Here is a 21,254-nt window from a genome sequence, read left to right on the forward strand (position 1 = left end):
CTGAATCGGATTGGCATTTGTTTTCATCATGTGATTTTATTAAACATGTTTGGGCAGCACGACCATTGGGTCTTTCGGTTGGAGCATCTTCAAGGTTCCACTATACTCCATATTTCAGGATTTAGTTTATTCCTCTCAAATTTCAAAAGCTGAAATAAACTTCTCTCTCAATAGCTACCATCACTGGTTATTTCTTGTGGTATACTCGAAATTAATGTACCTTTCAACACCTGAGAGTTAAACCCTTCATGATGTCCAATGATGTCCAAGAATCAATGTCAAGTGATTCAATATTATGTGCCTACTGATGATTGTTACCTGTGGATCAACTTGTTATAACCTTTGATGGCAACAATGACCAACACCAAGAAGCTAGGACAACAGGAAAGCTTAGAAGATCAAAAGTCTTAATTGTGGATATATACCATTTCTGATGCAGCATTCAAAACCCAAAACATTTACCATGACTTGCGAACAGTCCCGACAATATCTTTCTTCTGTATTTAATAATAAGGATGAATAAATAGGAGGCAATAGCCATAAATCCCAAGAATTGTACAGAAACTATAGTATTAAGACCATGTAGGATACATTAAAAAAAGAACCCTGGTCTTGACTTTACATTTACAGAAGCAATAAGAACGCTATAGTAGCTTTAGCTACTTTACCAACATTTCTTTTGGCAATATTTCTCATGGTTGCTTTGCCAAGTCCGAAGCAGGTGCAGAGGTTGGTTCTGGTTGACCATCAATTCTGTGCAACTTGCACCATTGAAGTACTTGCTGTCAGAGACTCGGAACTGTTTATTCCTCTATTCCTGCCTCTGCCACTGCCACATATTGCTAAATCATGCTCATTCACTTAGCTGTCCACTTTTAACATTATTCCCATGGCTAGACAGCTCCAGGGCATGCTTTTTCGTCTACACAGACATCCACTCTGGTTCTCCAGAATTTACAGTGAGATGCTCCGCAGACAAATGGAGGCGTGGCTGTTACCAAGACTAACTTGCTTCCCTAAAATGCTTGAATACATCTTGACCTTAGATACTTAACATGAATAAATGTATACATATCTGATGGAACTGTAGGAAGCACAAGCTCCATTTTTTAGGGTAATTCACGTTGCCCTTCGCCAGCCCATGAAAAAGCAAGACACCCACCACCTAGAAAAAATACAGGTGCAGAGGCATGATGCAGCATCAAAAGAACATTTGTCTGCAGATCAGTTGAAGAAATATGGTGACTCCAGAACTTCTCTTAGATCAAAGTCTCCACACTCCGGCAAGGGAGGGAAAGACAATGTGGGGAAGGACTGCTGAAAGCTCTCCAGCAACTGTACAGAAAGAAGCCATAGCCATGTAAGAGTAATCACTAGGGTCACATACATTCTTAAGTATAAATCAAATTAACATGAGATAAATCTGGATTTTCAGAGAAATAGCGAAGTCATTACACCTTTTAAAATGAAATTCAACCATAAATAAAAAATGACTTTATGCCTGTCCACTGAAGCATATTTAACAACTGTCATCTCTAAGAAAATACCTATGTTGGCATGTGTACTCTCAGAATGGAACAAAACAAAATTAGTTGCAATCAGCAAATAATTGGGTCACATCTTCAGAGTTAGAGAGTTATTATTTGTTCCCAGCAAAACATCCTAGCGTTAGCCTATTCTGTTTCATAAATAAGAACGGCAACTTCCCCCATGAGAATGGGGCAATTTGTCAAATGTGAAAAATTGGTATGGGCTTAGAGGTTGGTAGGAGCAGACTAATGATTTCCACCAAAAGTGAGTTATCTATCGAAGATGTAATAATGTATAGCAGAAGCAAGGATACTTACATTTTCCAGTATTGGTTGCTCATAGAGTTCAACAAACTTCTCTCGGAGTATCCTGTTCATTTCATCAACATCACATGCATGTGTCCAATATGAATCATGGACTCCTGTAACAAGACATTCAAGTAACCAAATAAATAAATATTAGACACATATTATTCATCCAAAGAAGAAAAAAATGTAGAAACAAAAGAAACACTACAAACCTGCAAAGTTTAAGCCTGCGTTCTTGCAAGCTACTGCAGTCATCATCATATGGGAGCCATCAAGGGAATGCACAAAATTTGGTGGGAAAGCTGTCCTTTGTCGCTTGACCATGACCTAAAACAATTAAAATCATCAAGGTTCTTGTGAACTCAGAAAGACTGACAATGTTTATCAATATTCTTTATAAGAACATATAAGATATGCCTTGAGCTTCCATGAGGTATGTTAAGAGTTTGTTTATATATTTTGGAGTAAGCTGGCACCCATGTGATATTTGAGGGTAGGCCAGCAGTTGTGCAAGTTGGAAAGCTAAAGATTTCAGGAAGTGAATGGAGCCAAAACAGAATAAATTTTATAGTACCATTACCTTGTCTGTTTCTCGCTGTAGTGTCAAAACCTGAAGGGAGGTTTTAATCTGCATTTGTTTTCAACAGAGAAAGATCGAAAGATATCAAAATTGGTCCAGTTACAAGGTGAAAAAATTACATAAGGATACTCATGGGACTTCTTATTCCATGGATCACACTTACTAGATGCCTTCCTAATTTGCGGTAAGGTTGCACAACAGGGAGTCCAAGAGGAGTGGTCCATCTCACTGGTTGATTTTCTGACGCAACCACCTGCTCAATTCCCAATTTTCAGCCATTAATCAAAAGTTCTAGGGAAGAAAGAATTGGATAGGATCCCAAGAGGTAAATTATTAAAAGGAACATTAAGAAACTTCACATAAAACTCAAAGTGCACGAGACTTCTACTCAACTTAATGTGTAGAAAGGAAGGTCTACAGCACCGTCCAAATTTACAGTGGAGGCTACCAAAATATAATAGCCCAATGGCCACTAGATTTGTGATGATTATGTAAATACACATGCATATCATCAGACAAATAATAATCACATTTCAAGAATAGAAGTGGGAGAGCATGTAGAAGAAGACATGAGGAGTTACAGGAAAAAATTGTGAATTCCGTAAAGACATCTAGTTGGAGAAACGTCCCTATCAAGGAAACATGCTTCCTAAGTGTAGATAAAGCTGAACCCTGAAGCAATGACTTGGTTTCTTTGTCCAATTTCAAGTAGTTGGGTGGTCTTAGGCAACAGCAGAAGGCAATTTGACTGGCGGGTGTTTAGTGGGTTTTTCAGTGACGGTAGAAATCTTTAAAAGATGCAAAAGGTACACAGGAGTATCCTGGATAGAAGAGTCCGAATGCATTTACTCGGTTCTTCAGTGTGGTTTGAAATCTTGAGAAAGGGGTAAGCGGTACACAGTAATCCTTGATTGGAAGAGCCTTACTGCATTTGGCCAGAGATTCTATTTGACGAGGCAAGCAATTATTCTGAAGTCCTTCAAAGAGAATTCAGTCTACGGGCAATATGTTGACTATGGAAAGGCTTGGAAACAGTTGAAAGAATTCAGGGCTTAAAGGAATAGTCTAGAGAGGGTGGATGGAGGGAGGGGTGATCAAGGTGAACTGAAACATGAATGAAGAACACATTGGTCATAAATGAGTCATTCTTGATGGAAATGAACCTGTCTGTAAACCTGATATTGTTAACCAGCAGAGTTCCAGCCAGTTGATATTCTGGGGAAGTTGTCAAAACTGCACTCTAAAATGATAACGAACTATACTGCTGGGGAAAATTATGGAATGGGGCTAAGAAATAGTAAGTGACAGTTTCTGAAAATTATTCGTGGTTAGCAACGTAAATAGCTACATAGAAGTACCTTTACCACCCCCACCCCCAACAAAACCACCCAAAGAAGGGGCTGCAATTAAGAGAGGACCATTTTATTGATTCCTTTCTATATATCTTGTCAATGATTCCTTTCTATATATCTTGTCAAGGGCAGGTTTGTTTGTACCAATGGATGATACGATGGCAGCAGAAAACATCCTCAAAAATTGATTGAGGTAAGTTGGTCTTTAACCAGCAGATGCGAAGGCGAACTCACTTCCTCCAGATAATTTGGGGAAGAACCTGTTTTTAGGGTCATAACTAGCCTGTGAGGATATTAACTTCATGATGAGTCCTATATTTCATAAATACAAATAGATTCAGGAATGTTTTGGACAGAGGCTGTTAGTCATTGACGGAATTCCATTTATAGTCTATACTTTGGAAGGACATCCAGAATCCATATATGCTCATTGTAATTTGTAAGGACAGACAGAAATATTCGGCCAGTAAATTAGAGAAGGATCCACTCCAATTGAAGGTACAATTGCTTTCTTATTCTTAAGTCTTACGTATGGAATATCCTAATGATACTTGCGTAGCTAAGCTCTGTTAAGAAGAAATGCCGTAACACAGTAGGAGTCTCGCTAAATTGGTCCTAAATTCTCAGCCTCCTGGGTGATATCTGTCATTCATTTTGCTTACAAACTCTAGGTGTGACTGCGTACTTCTTCTTCAGTTCATTTGGCTTTTGCAAATTTGCTTCATAGTCATTAAGGATTCAGGTTTACCCTCAAGCTGTCTATACCAATCTGTATCTTATTCTTCCTTTCTTGTTGACAAAGTTCTCTTTGCTGACCCAAAGAAAATGTTCCTTCTTATACACAATGACTCAATTCATGCATGCAAATATGGAAAGCAATCAATTTAAAGAGATCTTAGGTCAAAATTTCTTTTTATTGGTCATTTGACGTGTAGACTTTTTAATGAGGCACGGAATTCTTATGATAAAGCAAACAAAATATTTAAACCATAGCTGGTGTAACCATGGATCAAGCACCAGGGTTGGGGTTTCAACCCAAAGGTCCACACTTCAAAATCTTAAACCTCCAACACAAATTGGATCCCAGCACCTCCTACATGCAGACATATCAGCAACCATTGAAAAGACGAATCATTGGCAATTTGGCATAACCACCTAATTTTCTTGGGCCAAATATTTTCCAGCTAAATCATATTAACCACCCAATTTATCACTTAAGAAGTAAAACTATCAGGTGAACAAAATTTTATCATATCAGGTAGAAGCACTTGGGCCATTCATGGACTGTATGTTGTCTAATGTACTTTTTCATCAAAACAAAAAAATATATATTGTAATATAAGTGCAACACACACCTTTGCACAATCACCAAGCCAGCTCATGATGCTGCGTGCAGCTTGGAACATCTCTCCCAAGGCAGTTAAGGTGGTCTGTGTGAAAAGATAGAACAGCCTTGTATTAGCAATAAGCAAAGAAAAAATTCAAACATTGGTTAGTAACTGTTGTTCCGTGCAAAAGCCACCAGCCACATCTGAAGGAAGCATTCCAATTTTTATTTTTATTTTTTGTCAAACTTTGGGTTTTACTACATGTCATGCTGTTAATGACAATAAATATCCCCCATCATCCCCAAATGGTAAATATGGGTAGGCTCCATATGATAAAGGACTAAATCCCATCCCTGGTCAAGTTTCAGGCCCAAACAAGAAGGGAAGTCATCAAGAGTCAAGAGTGGGTCCAAAGTGACAATATTACAAAAATTTAACTAGATTCCATAATCACAAAGGGCACTTCTGCAATTTCATGAAAATTTTGGACTCACTTTTAACTATTGTCCCTGCTCATTTCATGCTGACATTTGACCAGCAAGATATGGGGTCCCTCTTAGCATGTATCCACTCACGTCCACCATGTCTGCCACATGACAAGGAAGCAGCTTCTGATGATACATAGATCAATTATGTTTGTTTGACGGAGAAAAGTGGAAAAGGTAAAAAGGAATGGGAAACTTGTACTTGTTTCCCACAAACTACCACAAATATAAGTTTCGTTTGGTGGGATGAGAACTAACCAGACAACCTCAATTAATGCATTTATCCTTGTCTAGTGAAGTCGCACACCACTTTTCCCCACCCCAATCACTTTCAAAGTAGGACTTCAGCATTATTCATAGAAAAGTTCATTTTGTGTCTCTCTCTATCTTCTTCCAATTTTCGCTCCCCATAAAATGCTTCTCTCCCACCAAATCCCACCCCTACAAAAAAGTACTTATTCCATTATTTCCTTCCCTTCCATTTCCTTTCCAACCCAACCCACAACATTTGGGACCCACCTCACAAGTTTCCCACCCCTTTTATTTGTCAAACAAACAGAGCCTAAAACTACTCTCTCAGTATTGGAAAAGGGTTTCTACATGCCCTATGAGAACCCTTTCCAACATTCCAGCTATTTCTCTACCACCCAAACAAGATTATTTGGTATTCTGAGTTTCTGACTGCTGGGAATAGATTCCTCCAATGGGCAACATGTCAAATTTGGTTGCCCATCAATTATGTATGGCTTTAATCTGTGCCTGGTTGTTCAATCAATTCTGAAATTTCAAAGTATTATGAAGTTAGACTAGTCTGAAATTTAACAAATGACTAGTCATTTGCCATGTTCATTGTATTTAGCTGTACTAGCCAGCATGCAGGAAAGGGGGTTAAGACATCACATTTAGGAATCCTGGTGCCTCAGATTTCTCCCAAATTATTTGTTTGTTTGATCAGCAATGTAAAATATTTTTAACAACATACAATAGCAGAATGGTTGAGAAGTAAAGGAAGAAGCATTGCCCAGCATGAAACCACAAGGTAGACAACAAATGTTTGAAAAAGAAAAGGGAAAAATGCCTCGAACATTGTTAAATCTCATGTCCTTACTTTTGCTGCATAACAAGCTGCCCCAAACAGCTCATTCTCATCTGAAATGACATTCCGTTCCTTCAATCTTCTCTTGATCTGATCACGGGCACCAATGTAAGTGACACCATATACAGATGTCATCACTGTCTGCTTTACCAATTTCCTGTCCACCTAGATATGTCCAGTCATCACATTAATAGCCAAATATTAGTATCATATGTCACAATCAAGAACTTTAAAGTACAAGAAAGAAAACTTTCTAGGGTCACCTGATTTAGATGTGCACACATTTTAGCTGAAGGAGTGAAGGACTAAACATAATGGGCATCTTTTCGTGTTTTTGGGTAACTCCAGTTATCCTAATTTAATTACATATGCATCACTTTGACATCAAATTTATGGCAGACCAGATATTACAGACTAACCTGATTGAGTAAAAGCCTAGCACACAATGCATTTGGATCAGTTGCAGGATCTTTCTGGGCATCTTCCCGCATAATATCAAGAACTCTGCATTCCAGATATCAAATAACCAACGAGATTAGTTTCCATGGGTGATGGATAAACATTAGCAATCGTAGAATGAATGTATAAGAACTAATCAAGTATTTGGACAAAAACCAAACACAACCGTACTTGAGACCCCGTTGTGACTAATGTGAAATGGCAGGAACAATATTTACCAACAGTAAATTTTCTTAAGAATATAGTAGTCAAGGTGACGCCTAGGGTGTCTAGGAAGGAGCCTTGGCCGCCTAAGCAGGCGCCTTGATCACCTTGTTGGTGTCGCCTCGCATATAGACCTCCCCCCCTTCCAATGCCTTGGGTCACCTAGACTCCATAACAACTATTCAAGATTACCTTGCTTTGGCATTTTATCTACATTTTAGAGACCAGAGTGCAACTGACGTGCTTACATAGTTACACATACCCTAGCTGTAAGATTCCAAAAAAAAAATGTTAACAAAGCAAATACACTATTTAACTGCCTAATTCTTATGAATAAAAGTATAAATACTCCAGAAAGACTTCTTGTTTCATCTGCCCCAATGTATGAAAGAGAAACTACATGCACAATTGGCATTGTTACAAGGTATAGAAGAAATGCTTTAGATCCTTCTCCTCGGATTATGTAGCTATGTACTTCTGATGCAGTTAAGATTGTCCAATTGGGCCAATCGAGCCTCCAAAGACTTTATTTTGGCCAATGGATGGGTTCTATGGGCCTTGGGTTTATTGATGTAATGGGCTTCTTTTATAAGCCCATATTTAGGGTCTTCATTCTGTACACGGGATTTAGTATATAGATAAGATTGTGTGATGCAGGACGATGAAGCTTGAAGAGGAAGATCCAGCCACAATGGGCCAGGTTTACTCCTATCGAGCCAGTCCCTTTTATAAAGCCTGATGGCTGGAGTAATAGGCCAACTAATGGGCCTGGTTTAGGTTCCTTTACGAGCCCTTTAGTGAGTGGCATGGAGGCATGTTCAAAGAAATTTACTTTTAATTTTTGTTTCTATTTTAAAAGTTATTTAGTTTCTATTTGATGTAACCAGAAATTAGGAGCAATCTAGGATAGTTTCCATTCTTATTTGGATTGTATTTTGTAAGAGATTTTCTCTTCCACACAAGGAAGGTTTACTTTCAGTTTATCTATAAAAGAGGAGCTGTCTACACAACACCTCATGATTTGAGTTTTTGAGAAAACATGGTGTGTACCTTATGTGCTGTGAGAGACAAACAGTGTGAGACCAAGGTCAGTGAGAGACTGACCGAGGTCACAGGTGAGGGGCCTCGGTCATATCCCCACCCCCCTTCTTCTCTCTTAGGTTCTATTTTCATTAAATCTGCAACCAGTAGTCTACTGAGGTACCGAGACTCCTTTTCCATAGGTACTACCGATGCTGTGTGATCTATACAAGGCTGCTCCATCAATTCCAAGAGTAGCTGGTTTAGAAGACTGATCAATTTGGAGTCATGTGGCACCCAGGTTTTGGGAGTCATGTGGCAGTAATCTTCAGGTCCTGCAACTCCAGATATGGCCATTGACTCCTAGACATATTTTGGTATTGTATTAACCATCTTATCCCCTCCACTAGATACTGATATAAGCCCCATCCATTGGCTGCATATGCTGACTGTCAGGTACTAATTTTTCCCCTAGTTTCTAATTCCGTGCAAGAGCCAATACTCTACATCCAGCAATCCAATGGTGCTGAGTTTTTGAAGTCTTCTATAGGACTCAATTCCCTTCCTTCGATGGCAACCTTAACCCCATCCGTGATGCCAATCGGCTGTCATTGTCAGACGGCCATTAGTTACTAATTTTGGGAATGTGCTGTGACATCAGTTGAGTCCATTGGATTATTTTGAATCTGATGTATGTGTTACATCTACCGTTGACTGCATGATTTGTTGTTAGTTTGAGAATGAACTGTTGTGCTGATGTGTAGATATTGACTAATTTCTAATTTTGGAACTTATTACTTGACATTCATACAATATCTCTACATCACCATTGGATTGAGATCACATATGGGGATAGTGAAGACCCCAGGGAGATCTATTACAGATGTTAATGTGGAACTGATCAGACTTACATATTGGGAGTAATTTCAGTGGTCTGCTGGTTTTTGAAGCCCTCCAATTATTGTCTATGGGATTCTGATTTTTGTGGTTGTGTTCCACCATCGTGTGGCTTATGTGCTGTTAAGTAGGTTTAGTTTAGAAAGAATCTTTCTTCATCAAGTATTTTATACATTATCATTAGTCAGTAGGTTATGTTGTTGGAAGTCTTTTATAGCAAGTATTTGATTATTCTGTTTAGGTAACTTGAGAGTATAATTGCTTACTTGGTTTAGGAGCCCTAAATTCAGTTTATATGGCCTTTATAAACAGGGTTGTAATCCTACACAAATTTAAAAATTTTGAAATGAAAAATTAGTTTAATTTGGTTAACATTGAGGTTGTTGCCTCTCTCTCTTCCCAACAACTTCTCCCTTCTCCTCATCCTTGCAATTCCATTTCTTCCCTATTCTTGCATCTCCTACCCACCACCAGCATATCCTTTGATCGATCTGCATTATTTGGAATCAAAGCCTAACCTGGCCATGGGTACTTTTATTTTCAAGATTAGAGTTTGCTAGCCCCATAGAACTGTTGTTTTATTCATAGATGAAGGGTGAAGTGAGAATTCCATTTTGTAGTCCGTGGTAGAAATGTTGTCTAAAACGGATGAGATCACTGGATTAGACAGTGATGTTTTCATCAAATTTTCAGTTTCCCTCTACCTTGATGGTGCTAGATGTCATGTATTTATATTTTCCAAACATGTCATTATAGTTGGTCAATCATGGTGGCAGAACAAAAGGAGGTCCTTGATCATGAAGGGAACTCATGTACGTTAAAGCCCCACCATGGCACCATCTACTACATACTATTATCTTAAAGGGTTATGGTGTGATAGCTCTATAAAACCATCTGAGTGACACCAACAGTGCAGCCACAAGAGGAATTGGTTGACCATCCGATGGGATATGTGGAGCCCTAAGAGCATATTCCAACTGAAGAGACAGCACTTGGCATTGTTCATAAGGAGATCGAGATGGTTGATTTTCTTCTTCCTCCACAGATCCTAGATGTTCAAAAGTGGACTTTTGCTGAGCTTTATGAGAAGTGTTGGATCATAATCAAATGGAAGCAAGTGTTCGTCAATGGCAATCAAGTGGTGATGATCCTCCCACTCTACAAAACTTGAGGGAGAGTAGTCAAAAAAGGGGAATTGATGCAGTTAAGATTGTCTAATTGAGCCATCGGGCCTCAAAAGACTCTACTTTGGCCCATGGTTGGGTTATATAGGCATTGGGATTTTCATTTTTTGGTTTATTGATGTAATGGGCCTCTTTCATAAACCAACATTTGGGGTCTTAATTATGTACAAGAGATTGAGAACATAGATAAAATTGTGCGAGTCCCGTGTGCTTTTACTTAAGTTAGTTTAGTCTAGAAAGAATCTTTTTGAATCTTTTTTCATTAAGAATTTAATGTATTGTTACTCAGCAGTTTATGTTGTTTGGAATCTTTTACAGAAAGTATTTGATAGTCAAAGTTAGTTTTTCTTTAAGCAACTAAAAGGGATAGTTTTTTATTTGGTTTAGGAGCCTTAAAGTCAGTTTATTTGATCTTTATAATAGGGTTGTAATCCTACCCGAATTTATAGAATTTTGGAACAGAAAACTAGTTCAATTTAATTAATATCGAGGTTATTGCCTCTTTCTATATATATATATATATATATATCACTTCTCTCTCCTCTATCTCTTCATCGTGACTTCTTCATTCCTCTCATCCGTGTGATTCCCTTTCTTCCCTATCTTGTGGCTCCATTGCTAGCAGTGTCTTTCCTTTTATCATAAAAGAAAACCCACAACCAACAGATCCTTTGATCAATCTGCATCAATTTCTGGCACTTTACTGATGTACTTTGCCTTCATTTTGCTCTCTATCTGCACTTCTTGCTCGTAGGCTATATTAGTATTCTTTCTCTCTCTCAATAAAGTGGTTATTCATTAGACAAGATAATATCATATGCTTCCGGAGTTTGAAATTAACTATCCACTCTTCCAGCATCTTTCAACTAAAAACAATGTATAGTATAGTAACTTCTGGAATTCTTGTTATCCTTTATCCACATTTTCTACTCACTCATATCTCTCACATTCAAAGGTCAAAGGATAATACTTAACAAGAGATTATCCAATTGAAAACAAATTTCTCAGTAATTATCTAGTCTACGATCATATTTCTATAATGTGAGTTACCCTCATATGGCCCAGACTACTAGTTTATTTTACACTTTACTACAATATATCAGCACACTAGAAAAGGAAGAAACAATAAGTATGTTATTTTCATTTCCCCCAGTTCTCATGTTCTCAAAACATTACATACTAGTGATGAAAAGAAATAATTAAGAGTATGCCTTCATATGTCTGGATACCATTGCATACCTAGCAGCTATTCCCGAGTAAACATCTGCAGGCTTCTCTCCAGTAACCAGATTCACCGCAGCAGCTCCCAACTGAACAAGTAGACAATTTCAATGAGAGACATAATCAAATATAAGGTGAACGGAGGATGAATAATGCATAAAGCATATTCTATATATTTGCAAGATTATGAAAATAATGTTCAAGGAATAAAATATATCTTCAGAAATTCTCATTCTCTTGCCAGACTGATATATCAGTCACTTAACTACTATGTAATCATATCTCTCCATCCTTGTACCACTCCCAAAACCAAACATAGAAACCGTAATTATATGTTGCTGTTTTGCTCATTGTAACTGTTTAGAATAGCTCTTTGAGTTGATCCTTTCAAGGACTTCATCAATATGTAATACTACGAACCTTCGTTTCACATGATGGATGTCAATTGGGATCCTGGGTCACTATCTCACTGGTAGGTTATTATGCAGTATTCAGCTAGAAAGAAGAGGAAGGGAAGACTTTTCTGCAATTTGGGTTGGTTTGGATCAATATTGAATCGGTCCCTAGTTCAAATCTGACCTATGTTACTATTATGTTGCTGTTCATTCCAATTTCATAGTCTTATTTTATTGTTACTAGGCCACTAGTGAGGCTAGGATATGTCCAGTGCTATTTAATCCAGTCCAAGTCTCAGTCAAATCAAGGGTCAAAAGTAATAAATGCAAAGAATTTGCGAAGCATTACCTAGTCAGTCAATAACTCAGTCCATTGATGGTTGTGCAAGTCCTTAAAAATGTGAGTAAATCTTTGATGGTTGTGTAAGTCCTTGAAAATGTGCAGATCATTAAATGGTCAAAGAATTCACGAAAAAGTCCTAATGAGAGTCCAGAACCCTCCCAACCACTTTATAAAAGGGCTGCCGATAAGCATTTTCAATAAAGTATATAAAAAATTAAAAATTTAAAATTTAAAAAAAAAAATATGGAATTAATTGTCTGGTTTTATGCCAATAGCTGTGGCTGCAGCAGAGTCTGGTATGATGCTTGGTTGCTTGGTGAGATTCCCTGTTTTGGTTGGAGAGATGCTAACCTAGGCCTTGGTGAGAAACCTTGGTCATATCCCTCTTATCTCTTTCTTAATTCTTCCTTTGTTATTGTAAGAAGTCTATCGAGGGAAAGGAGGAGTCTAGTGCAAGACGCAGACTCCTCCCTTCGGTTTTCCTAGTCCTATTAGGACTGAATACAGTTAGAAGTTAGCAATTAGTATTAATTTCTTATTTTGTTCTATCTTATTCCTAGTAGGACTTGTTATAGCTACCCTATTTAATGAATGAAGGGGGCAAACCCAATAAAATTGATTGGGACTCCCTTGCACAAATTGCAGGACTCTCTCTGTCTCTCCTCTCCTCTTCTCTTCACATGGTATCAGAACTTAACAAGTTGTAGGTTTTAGAGTTGTTCAAAGGTATCATGCTACTGGTGAAGCTCTAGTTCTTAGAAAAATAAGAACTAGAGTTTCAATGAAGGTTTGATGCAAACCATGTCATTTGCTCTTTACCTTGTTGCCTTGTGTTCCGTGGCTGTGAAGGATGAAGATCATCATTTGCTAGAAGTTCATTTGTTAATGTTATTGTTTCATGTGGAGTTCTTTATTCCTGTTCGTCGTTTTCTGAAATTCATTTGCTGTAAACAACTAAGGGTTCGATTATTGTTGGCGGCATCAAATCAATTCTACTACTGTTTGGGTTGACATTTTCTGCTTGATGCTATCGACGGCGAAGTTATTTGCTACTCTGTTCTGGATGCTACTCTCCAACCCCGTGTTTTGGAGTAAATTGATTCTTGTTTTCAGGTTCTATTCCCTGGTTTCTTGGCTATAGGTTGAAAAACGTTACATATTTGCTACCGTCAGGGGAGATTATAAATTATTTTCTTATGGTGCTCTTGGTTATGGGATTCTTTGTGATGATGATCATTGAAAATTATTTGTCCAAGTGTACTGCTACACGTGATGAGGAGATCAAACTCATTGTCTGCTCGGTTCAAGATTATTTCGTTTGAAGACGTATTTGCTCGTGTTTGTCCTCAGCAACTATTTTATCTTTTGAAGATGGTATATTCAATGACCTGATGTTGTTTGGTATATTCAACAACCTGATGTTATTTGGTCCCCGGCGACCTGATGCTGCCTATTTATCTGCGGAATTTTCTATGAGACATCTGTTTGGGGAGATCTTTGTTTAAGGCTCGTGAGTGCTTTTGTTGTAGCTATTGGGAGCTACAATTTTTTGTTGGAGTGCCTTCTTTGGGAAGGTCTTTTGATGTAGTTGTTGGGTGCTACACTTCTATCGGAGTGCCTTTTTTGGGAAGGTCGTTTGATCTAGTCGTTGGATGCTACACTTTTGTCGGAGTGCCTTCTTTGGGAAGGGCTTTCGTTGCTTTTGGAATTGTTGATGGCTTTATGATGGTTGATTGGAGTTCTTTATGTGCTCGTTGGAGTTCTTGTTGGTCCAAGCTGGAGCTTTCTGTTGCAATGTGTATACTCCAGCTTCAGGGGGGAGTGTTAGAAGTCTATCGAGAGAAAGGAGGAGTCTAGCGCAAGCCACAAACTCCTCCCTTGGGTTTTCCTAGTCCTATTAGGACTATGGGTTTAGGTTTTCCTAGTCCCATTAGGACTGTCACTATCAGGATTGAACACAGTTAGAATTTAGCAATTAGTATTGGTTTCCTATTTTGTTCTCTACTATTCCCAGTAGGACTTGTAATAGCCATCTTTCTTAAGTAGGACTCTCTCTCTCACACACATTAAAGTTGATCAATTCCAGTTGTGTTCTCATGCTCTTGCGATCCTGTATTCCTCTCTATTGAGGATTCTGATTCTGTTGCAAGGACTGAACTGGGATCCCATTAGGTATTCAAGATCGTTCAGGTGCCACGGACTTTTCTTAGATATGCCCTATGGGAGGCAAATTTTTTAAAGCAATATCCCCTGGCTCTATATTTCCTCATTCCCTTGATTCTCTAAGGTTGATTGTGCAAGGATCTAGCTCATGATGATCAGTCGGACACACTCATCATATGGAGATGTCCACAAACATAATGGGCCTCCTTACCATTGGTGAACATGTAAGCTCCCTCCTCCCTTTGGCTCTGTGTTAAGCAAATCCAAATCTTTTGTCGATCCCTGAAACTGGGATTGATGGAGAGACATCTTTCCAGCTCCGTTCTTGGAAACCAATTGTCGGGTCCAACCCCAAATGAAACATCACTACTCTCAATTCTCAAAAACCTTAAAGTTTTTATTTCCAACCTCTTTCCCTTCTGCGTAGTTCAAAAAGTGCTTCATTATATAAGTTCCACCTTACAAAAGTTCGAATTTTCAGGACCCTTGAGACCAACCAGCTCTCTGGACCATAGTTGTCAAGGTGTCGCCAAGTCGTCGCCTAGGCGACGATTGGCGAGGCGACGACTAGGCGTCCAGGCGGTTTGCCTGGGGCCTAGGAGATAGCCGCCTTGTTGCACTGCATGTCGCCTTGTGTTTCAGCACTTATTTATGCCAAATATCATTCAAGTAAATGTTTTTAATATTTGTTATTTCATTTACTTAAGATATTATTCATAAATAAGCAAATACCCCCTATTTGAATCCAATAAAAATAGTTTAAAAATAAAAGGATAAAAGGATAAAAAGTCAACCCCCCAGTCCAAGAACAAAAATTGGATTTCGGTTATAGGGACGATCTTCAACTTTTAAATGCTGGGGTTTTTCTCAATTATGAAAATTTGATAAATTCTATCATGTTAAAACATTGCTAAAAACCAAAAGTAAGGTAAAATAATATTTTTTTTTATATTCATAAAATTATTTTCATTTAGGCGATTTTAACAGTATTTGAGCACTTAAAAATAAGTTTGACTGAAGCATAACTTTGTCATTGCAACTCAGATTTAAGTAATCTTAGACTTGTTAGAAAGCTAGTTTTATTTTATAACTAATACAAAAAGTTTCATGTAAAAATAAAATCATTTGACCAATCAAACTTATTATAGAATAAGAGCATTTCTCCAAATGTTGATTTTTTATAACTTAATATGACTTAATGTTAATTTTTTATGATTTGATGTGGCTAAATGTTGATTTTTAATGACTTAATGTGGCTTAATCTTGATTTTTTATGAGACAAGGTATATATAACTTATTAAATAATGTTAAAAAATAGGAAAAATAAAAAATAACACTTGTTCGCCTTAAGGCAGGCGCCTTCTCGCCTAGGCACTTAGACAACCCTCCACCGCCTTGGTTCGCCTTGGCGCCGTGACAACTATGCACTGGACCGCTTCCCCCATAACCTGGCAAATTAGTCGACCTAGAGAGAGTGTATGTCCTACTCCTTTCTCCATTTCAAAATTCCTCTTTGATATTCAGTTTTGGGTGATAACAAAGAACAAAGGGAGTGGGGGAAGAGAGATGAGGGTGGGTGGCAGTGGTGCGAGGAGGGTTTGCAGGGAGGAGGGTGTGGCCGATGGCGGGGTTGCAAGGGAGGACAGAGTGGTGTTCCTTCATTAGAAGAGGAAGAAGGAGAAGAAGAAGAAGAAGAAAGGAGAGAGATGGATGTTAGGGGTATTTTTGGTAGTTCATTTAGCTTTCTTACTCATATGGGGATTTGGTAAATATATCAACATTGGGAGTAGTGATTGTAAAAAATAATTTTAACCTACCAGTTTTGTAAATCCTATTGTTATCCAGTAGATCTAAGCAATTCCCCCTTAGTTAAACCCCAAAACCTAGGAAGGGATACCTCCTTCCATACAGACAAGGCTGAATACCTGAAGACCCAACCTTTTTTAGCTTATAAGACATAGTGTGTAGAAGAGCAAACGTCGACCGTTTAGGACTCTCTCCACCACCTCAGATTCTATTTCCCAGCACTTGGGCTTTAGGTGACATGGCATCAAGGCATAAACTTTCTCCATACTCTCACCACTTCATTTTCTCCCTCAAATCTATCAACCATACTGGTTTCCTTAGTTAAATAAGTTTCCTCCAAAGTCCCCCTCCCCATCCTTGATCAATTTTTTGGCACTGAATCCCAATATCATTAGTCCCTAAAAAAATAAAAGTTTCAAACTCTAATTAAATCTCCTATTGAAGAGATTTAGAGGTAATCACTACAATCCAACCTTTGATTTGTAAAGATATTTAGGATTTAGATAAAAACAAGAAAAACCTTCAAAGATCACAATGGGTAGCTACGGAGTTTAAACCAATCTATGCTGCTTTGCAGAAGTATTGATTACAGATATCAGGTCCAAAATTAGTAGCAGTTCAGTAGACACAACTGTGTGGCATGTGATAAATGTAATCCAATGCAAAATAATCCAAATACCAATAGAATATAGTGATAATTCTCATTTTCCCAATAAATCTACAGTTATACTAGTAGCAGATCAGTAAACACGACTGTGTGGCATGTAATAAATGTAATCCAATGCAAAATAATCCAAATACCAATAAAATATAGTGATAGTTCTCATTTTCCCAATAAATCTACAGTTAAAGAAGATAAAAGAGACTGGCAATAGCAGCACTTGGCAAGTTGGCATCAATTAAGGTTCTTCTAACTTTTGGTCCAACAAAAATAGGATTTCCCCCACCACCAAAGAGGAAAACAAGGAGAGCAGCAACCAATAACCTCTCTCTCACACACAATCTGTGCTTGTAGATGACTAGATGTGTGCATTCTCCAAGTCAACTAAGAAAAAGATACTCAAATCTGTGCTTGTAGATGTGTGCATGAGAGTGCTTAATAATCAATCCTCATCCAACAGGGAAATATGAACAGGACCCAAAAACACCTATACTACCAGAGTCATCCAGCTTATACTACTCTAATAAAAACCACTCCTAAATTCAAGTAATTAATGAGTTTGGCAACATTTTCATAGAACCTTAGCTGGTGGAACTAGTTTGCTCTGGTAGCACTGTCACAAGGTCCAAGGCAAATCGTTAATCTTTCTCAACGCAAGCGAGTTCACAAGTTGCAACGTCAATATCTATCCTTCGACCTGAAATGTTTATATAGCCCTTGATTTGCAAATATTACAGCCATCTATGCTCTATTCAGAAGTCACTTGGGTGCAAAAGTAAGTAGATAAAAACCGGTAGTCTGATTGGTGATTGTAGACCACCCTGTAGTTCCGATTCAAGCTTTCCTTTCTTATGAAACGGAGCAGGGAATGTTCTGTTATCTCTATTCCTTTGATACGTCTCCAGATGCGGAGTCTTCGGCAAATGAAACTCTTCAACATGTTGATTCGGTGCCTGAAACAGCTTCTAATTTTGCTTATGATTCAGATATGGAGATGCTACTTCGGGAAATGCTATTGAGAAAAATGCTCCTTCAAGAGATGAGCATCGAGCGCGTGGGCGCCGCGGCTTCACTACCATTAGAAGGAAGTGGTGATGTCAGGGGGCAGGAAAAGACCAACTCCCCGAGAGCTTCATCTATCAATGAACAGTGGATTGATGGAGCTCTTGGCATTGCTTTGTTTTCCTCTCCTTTCCTATCAGCGGGTTCCGAGCCTTTTCTTAGAAATTTCTTCATTCGTACCGAACTGTTTGCAGAATTAATTCATGCTCCACAAGATCCTATATCAGCTATACATCCTCCTCGCATTTATGCCGGAGATGTCGCCAGTGCTATGGGCTTTGGCTTACGTAGATAAAAAATTATGAATGGGATTGTGGCACTCCACTCGCCACCTTACACCCTTGCTTCCCATCGTAATTGCCATTGTAGCTTGTGCGTGGCCCAGCCCATAAGGGCTGTGTGGACTTGATGTCATCCCCACCTTCCTCCAGTATACCAAGATCATTCAGAAAATATCTCAACCAAGTAACCTCCGCTCCTATTGCCACCATGGCTCTATACTCTGTCCCTGCCCTGTTTCCGATCTTCTTCCAGTCAAGAGAGAGAGAGTTGGTATAGCGAGGTCAAGCGGACTGGAAGAAGATCGGAAACAGGGCAGGGACAGCCTGGCAGGGTCCACAAAGGAGATAAAAGGAAGCGGGTCGGAAAAGGGCAGGAGTAGCCTGGCAGGGTTCACAGAGGAGGAAAGAGAGTGGTCGGGTGCAGATTGGGAAAATCAGCAAAAGAAATTGAGAAGCTGGTTAGGTAGGAAAGAGAGTGAGTCAGTAGAGATGACTGGTAGGAAATCCACCTGCAAGGACTGCCGCTGCCTGAGAAAGGGTGGAGTGCCGACAGGCTAGGAGTTCACTGTTATCAGAGAGCCATTGGATATACTCATCCACAAAATTTCAGCATCAAATTTGTAATACTAGGGACACTAACTAAATAAATAAATAAACCTTGACATATTCAGGATTCAGCCACATGACTACAAGACTTTCTAACTATTTTGAACTAGTCCAAGTGGCCTATGTGGGCCCACAATCAACTTCAATTAGCTTTTTTTTCTGCAGATCAGGTCACTCATCAGTAGAAATGTATTCCTTTATGAAGTGATTCATCTAGTTTTAATGATTGACATTTGACAAACAACAAGTGTGCTGATAAGACAATTTATAACTTTGTTTCTGAAAAACAAAAGTAAAAAGACATTATGCTGTCAGAAACTGTAATTTTATATAGCACATCCTTTTCAACAATGTAAATAGAAACCATCAAAAGCCAAATTTTAGCAACAAAATAATGCCAATTAAAGAATAAAAGATCATTACCGTGTCCCTTCCAAGGGCAGCATAGTGCTGTAATCCGTTACATGAACCATCCTGGAAACAAGAATAAAATCAAAATAAAACAATCTCAGATGGCTTTTCCTACCATGGGATGATCCGAACTCATGCATATCTTGATCTATTTTACAGCAGTTATATGTGTCAGAGGCAGGTGTGAATCTAGGAGTCAGAATGGTCTAACTGTTAGATCTTAGAATAGGGGATTCAGAATTTCAGATGACAAGGATCTGCCAATCCAGAGTACATAGGCACAGCAAAGATAACAAGAAGATACAAATTTCTATGCAATCAGGTTAATAATCCAGATGCATTCATCATAACCAAGAATGGAAAAGTGTAGCAGAAAATGTGGCAATATGAACTTCAACACAGCACTTAGGATACTAACTGTGATTGTCTACTGAACTTCTACAATGTGCAAGGTCAAAATTGAAAATTGCAAAGAATTCTAATAATAGTAGTCCACATGATGCAGATACGCACCCATGGAGCGATCCATATCCATCTGGGTATCCAGACAAAGATGAACCGGATCCATATTTGATCTAGTAGTTATTTTATTACTTTATTTTAGGAAGTTGAATACGTAGGAGTTAGAGTCGGGTTAGAGCTTGTTTTCTTTTATGAATTGCTTCCTAGTTTAGGTTAGCTTCTATTTCAGATGAGTTTCTATTTTTATGTTTTTTATTTTCCTATTTACATGCTTGTAACCGATCGACAAAAACAAAGAATGAAAGAATGAATTGAGATTGGTTTGGGTGAAGAGCCTATGGGCTAGTGTGTGCGATTCTCATCGCCCCCCCTACCCTTTTCTTGTGCGACTCCTCTCCCTCCCCTGCAACTTTGAGTTCATCTCAAGGATTCTTCCCTACCCCTACTGGCCCTTCATCAACTTGTTATCAGAGGAAAGAGAGAAATTGATGGGGGAAGGATGGGATGGGATCCTTCAGCTCTGATACCAAGTTGATGGAGGGCCGGTAGGGGTAGGGAAGCGACCCTGAGATGAACTTAGAGTTGCAAGGGAGGGAGAAGATTCGCACAAGAAGGGGGGGGGGGGGAAGAGAATCACACACACACACGCCTGTAGGCTCTTCACCAAAACCAATCTCAATTCATTCTTTCATTATATGTCTTTCTCAATCGGTTACAAGCATATAAATAAGAAAAAAATAATAATAATAAAAAAAAACTCAACTGAAATAGAAACTAACCTAAACTAGGAAGCAATTCATAAGAGGAAACAAGCTCTAACTCGACTCTCAAAATCGGGGTTTTGGGTATAAAGATTCCACTGACCTGTAAAAAGCGGGCCTAACCCTTGGGGGTGCGGTAATACATCTAAAAAATTATTCCATCGAACGTACTCTCCCTTGGAGCCGGGAATTCCTTTATCATTTCGTCTAAGAGGAATAGTTCTTCTAATTTTATAAATTTTTTTAGAACGTTCTTTTCTTGACTATTATTCAAAAAAGTTTCAGATTCCCTAGTATTCCGTCTTTATTGGATAACGGGTAGCTTTGAATTTCGGGATTTGTAAAAAATATTCAATAACTTGATTAATAATAATGGAGTTAACTCCTACGTACTCAACTTCCTAAAATAAACAAAATAAAATAAAGTAAAGATATTATTCTCCTAAATAAAATAACTACTAAATTCCAACTAGATCAAATAATCAAATATGGATCTGGTTCATCTCTGTTTGGATACTCAGATGGGTATGGATCGCTCCCCGGGTGCGTATCTACATCACCACATTTTTGTTGTACATAACCAAATAATATGAGCGTACCCATCTGAAAAGATCTTTTTTTTTTTTTGGGGGGGGGGGG

The 21,254-nt window shown here is 38.5% G+C and overlaps 1 protein-coding gene across 3 annotated transcripts in view; it reads right to left on the reverse strand.

Annotated features, from left to right (window-relative positions):
• Nucleotides 1–464: 464 nt before the first annotated feature.
• The window catches only part of LOC122061834 (DNA-directed RNA polymerase 2B, chloroplastic/mitochondrial-like), a 30,865-nt gene continuing 10,075 nt past the window's right edge, over nt 465–21,254 (reverse strand). For 2 of the 3 annotated variants that reach the window (XM_042625327.1, XM_042625326.1), the window contains exons 10-19: nt 19,405–19,455; nt 11,683–11,753; nt 7,099–7,183; nt 6,692–6,844; nt 5,126–5,200; nt 2,582–2,671; nt 2,419–2,466; nt 2,051–2,165; nt 1,848–1,951; nt 465–1,335 (exon numbers count right to left, since the gene is read on the reverse strand). In XM_042625327.1, coding sequence (XP_042481261.1) covers nt 1,225–1,335; nt 1,848–1,951; nt 2,051–2,165; nt 2,419–2,466; nt 2,582–2,671; nt 5,126–5,200; nt 6,692–6,844; nt 7,099–7,183; nt 11,683–11,753; nt 19,405–19,455 — 903 coding nt within the window. In that variant the 3' untranslated portion in view covers nt 465–1,224. Of the gene's footprint in view, nt 1,336–1,847; nt 1,952–2,050; nt 2,166–2,418; nt 2,467–2,581; nt 2,672–5,125; nt 5,201–5,592; nt 5,685–6,691; nt 6,845–7,098; nt 7,184–11,682; nt 11,754–19,404; nt 19,456–21,254 lie in introns of those variants that run through there. The other variant, XR_006134727.1, reaches the window with a different exon arrangement.

This window comes from Macadamia integrifolia, chromosome 14 (assembly GCF_013358625.1).
Source record: "Macadamia integrifolia cultivar HAES 741 chromosome 14, SCU_Mint_v3, whole genome shotgun sequence".
In the NCBI taxonomy this organism is placed as follows: Eukaryota; Viridiplantae; Streptophyta; class Magnoliopsida; order Proteales; family Proteaceae; genus Macadamia; species Macadamia integrifolia.